Source organism: Carlito syrichta, unplaced genomic scaffold, assembly GCF_000164805.1.
Source record: "Carlito syrichta isolate Samal-C Ts95f unplaced genomic scaffold, Tarsius_syrichta-2.0.1 Scaffold115635, whole genome shotgun sequence".
Lineage (NCBI taxonomy): Eukaryota > Metazoa > Chordata > Mammalia > Primates > Tarsiidae > Carlito > Carlito syrichta.
Genome location: NW_007059731.1, coordinates 3,386 through 6,810, shown reverse-complemented (window position 1 = coordinate 6,810; position 3,425 = coordinate 3,386). Strand labels below are relative to the sequence as shown.

The 3,425-nt window shown below is 53.5% G+C and overlaps 1 protein-coding gene across 1 annotated transcript in view; it reads left to right on the top strand.

Annotated features, from left to right (window-relative positions):
• LOC103275563 (receptor tyrosine-protein kinase erbB-3) overlaps window positions 1-3,425 on the top strand; it is a gene marked incomplete at its 3' end in the record, with an annotated part of 11,568 nt that overhangs the window by 5,195 nt on the left and 2,948 nt on the right. The window contains exons 3-7 of the mRNA XM_021706165.1: window positions 481-667; window positions 1,366-1,491; window positions 2,534-2,599; window positions 2,723-2,841; window positions 2,935-3,076. Coding sequence (XP_021561840.1) covers window positions 481-667; window positions 1,366-1,491; window positions 2,534-2,599; window positions 2,723-2,841; window positions 2,935-3,076 — 640 coding nt within the window. The remainder of the gene's footprint in view (window positions 1-480; window positions 668-1,365; window positions 1,492-2,533; window positions 2,600-2,722; window positions 2,842-2,934; window positions 3,077-3,425) is intronic.

The window sequence follows — 3,425 nt, the reverse complement described above, 5'->3', positions numbered from 1 at the left end:
GTCGAGGCCGCGGTGGCCAGGAGTGGCCACTGCACTCCAGTCTGGGCAACAGAGTGAGACTCCAACTCAAAAAAACAAAAAGAAAAACAACAAAAAAAGCCTGGGTGCAGTAGCTCATACCTGTAATCCCAGCACTTTGGGAGGCTGAGATGAAAGGATTGCCTGAGTCCAGGGGTTTGAAACCAGCCTAGGCAACTTGGCAAGACCTCATCTCTACAATAAATGAAGAAACAAATTAGCCAGGCATGGTGGTGCACACCTGTAATTCCAGCTACTTGGAAAGCTGAGGCAGAAGAATCACCTGAGCCCAGCAGGTCGAGGCTGCGGTGGCTGTGAGTGTGCCACTGCACTCCAGCCTGGGCAACAGAGTGAGACTCCAACTCAAAAAAAAAAAAGGAGTTAAGCATTCCTTAATGCGTGAAGCAGGGAGGGTGGAGATGTTTTGCCCCATTTTCATTGCCACTATCTGCTCCATCACAGTGGATCCGAGAAGTGACAGGCTATGTCCTGGTGGCCATGAACGAATTCTCCACGCTACCGTTGCCCAACCTCCGCGTGGTGCGGGGAACCCAGGTCTATGACGGGAAGTTCGCCATCTTCGTCTTGTTGAACTACAACACTAACTCCAGCCACGCGCTGCGCCAGCTGCGTTTCACTCAGCTCACTGGTCAGTCCTTGGGGGCTCCTGTGTCCTTGCCCTCAGCCTGCCTAATGGCAGGCACACCTTGCTCATGACCCGAGACTGGCTGCTCCCTCTAAGTGCCACTCCCCAGGTGGCCACCACCATGACCACTGTAGTCTAAAGGTCCATCACTCCCCAGACAATAGAGGGCCCCAGTGGGGAGCTGGGGGTGTCTGCTCCAGGAAGTGGGTCCTTATGTCCTAGTGGGGCTGGCATTGGAGCTGCATCTGTTGTTACCCATTTCTCTAACTTCAAAGCACAGTGTACTTTGAAGTCCCTCCTTTCCAGGGAATCCTACCTTTATTTCCTCCCCGAATCCCACACGCTGGAGGAATATAGGGGTTAAATGCCACTGGGTCACCTTCTACTTCTCTCTGCCTCAGGCAGTTGGAAAACACACAGGTAGGGCTGGAGGGGAGGGGGTGTTGAGTCAGAGATCTCTCTTCCCACCCCTCCCCCACCGGCTAAACCGGATCTGGACAGGTGTCTGAGAAGGCAGGACACCTTTTGGCCAACTCCTCCTCTTATAAGGCAAGCCTTCTCCTCAGCTTGGATTTAATTGGACCTATCTATGTGCCCCGTCTCCCCTGCTCCTGCGTCTCCAGTGTCCTTTCGAACCGTGGGGAGGTGGGGAAGAGGAGTTTTGCTGTAGCCCTTACTGTCACTTCTCTTCCCTACCTCAGAGATTCTGTCAGGGGGCGTTTATATTGAGAAGAACGAAAAACTTTGTCACATGGACACAATTGACTGGAGGGACATCGTGAGGGACCGAGAAGCTGAGATAGTGGTGAAGAACAATGGCAAAAGCTGTGAGTGGCCACGATCATGCCTGCTTCCCTGCCCCACCAAACCCTTCCCGTCACCATGATGTCTTTGATCTGAACAAACACCTCAGGCCCCAGACCCAAGCGCCTGCCAGGAGGGACCAGGCAGGTCTCCTCAAATTCAAACCACAGAGAAAAGTATATCAAGAAGAGGGGCAGCCAGGCATGGTGGCTCACGCCTGTAATTCCAGTATTTTGGGAGGCCAAGGCAAGAAGATTGTCTGAGTCCAGGGGTTCGAGACCAGCCTGGACAACTTGGTGAGATCTCTATGATAAATCATAAAATTAGCTAGGCATAGTGACGCATGCCTGTAGTTCCAGTTACTTGGAAGGCTGAGGCAGAAGGATTGCCTGAGCCCAGCAGGGTGAGGCTGCAGTGGCTGTGAGTGTGCCACAGCACGCCAGCCTGGGTGACAGAGTGAGACTGTCTCAAAAAAAGAAAAAAAAAGAAGAGAGGCAAAAAATCTCTGGGTACTCAGGCTAGGCACTTGTAGTCCCAGCTACTTGGGAGGCTGAGATGGGAGGATCACTTGAGCCCAGGAGTTCCAATCCAGGCTGGGCGACATAGTGAGACCCCATCTATTAAAGAAAAAAATAAAAGATCTCTGGGTACTAGGCAGGGAACCCAGACCTTTAGAGTCTGTTACTCTTTCTGCTACAAAATGCCCTCTTCTTAGAATCCCCCCTACCCCATAATCTGCTGCTTTGTCCATCCACACACATATATTTCTGCATATATTCAGTTTGCCAAGGAGGAACCAAGTTCCTGGGTTGGGACTGGGGTTGAAGTTGGCGTCTGCCCCAGTCCCTCCCCTTCAGCTGCCCAGTGGGTGGTGTGGAGGCGTGGCCCCACCCCTGTTGACAGGTTCATTTTGAGCCCAGCCCTGCTTTCCAAGGGCAGGGAGGGACACAGCCCTGGCTCTTCGCTTCCCGGGACTGAGGTGCCTGTGTGCTGACATCATACCCTGTTGATTCAAGCAAGCCTTTCTTGGCCTGACGGCCTTGTGTTGCCTTCCTTCCCATCCAGGTCCCCCCTGTCATGAGGACTGCAAGGGACGATGCTGGGGTCCTGGACCAGAAGACTGCCAGACATGTGGGTTTGGGCTTCCCTCCAAAAAACTTTAAGCTCTGTGTCAACACTGGGGGTAGGGACGGGCAGTGGCCTCCAAATTCAGTCCTAAAAGCCCTAACGGCCATGCTTTCCCTCCTTCCGTAGTGACCAAGACCATCTGTGCTCCTCAGTGTAATGGTCACTGCTTTGGGCCCAATCCCAACCAGTGCTGTCATGATGAGTGTGCAGGGGGCTGCTCAGGCCCGCAGGACACAGACTGCTTTGTAAGTACTCGCCCCTTGCCTAAGTTCTGAAACAGGGATGTGGGCTCTCGGGACATCTGTAACGTGAATTTGACGAGTCGCCTGTGTTCCCAGGCCTGCCGACACTTCAATGACAGCGGAGCCTGTGTACCCCGCTGTCCACAGCCTCTTGTCTACAACAAGCTAACTTTCCAGCTGGAGCCCAATCCCCACACCAAGTATCAATATGGAGGAGTTTGTGTAGCCAGCTGTCCCCGTAAGTGTCTGAGGGGAAGTGACAATGATGGTGGATCCAGGATTTTAGGCAACATTTGGGAGGCAAAGGGAACAGCAGGGTGATAAATTGGGAACTTAGAAGGTGAATCGGTCTGGCGCAGTAGCTCACGCCTGTAATCCCAGCAGTTTGGGAGGCTGAAGTGGGGGGGTCACTTGAGGCCAGGAGTTCAAGACCACCCTAGGCAACATGGTGAGACCTCATCTCTACAATAAATCAAAAAATCAGCCGGTCGTGGTAGCGCATGTCTGTAATTCTGGCTACTGGTAAGGCTGAGGCGGAAGGATCGCCGGGGCCCAGCAGGTCGAGGCTGCGGTGGCCGGGAGCGGCC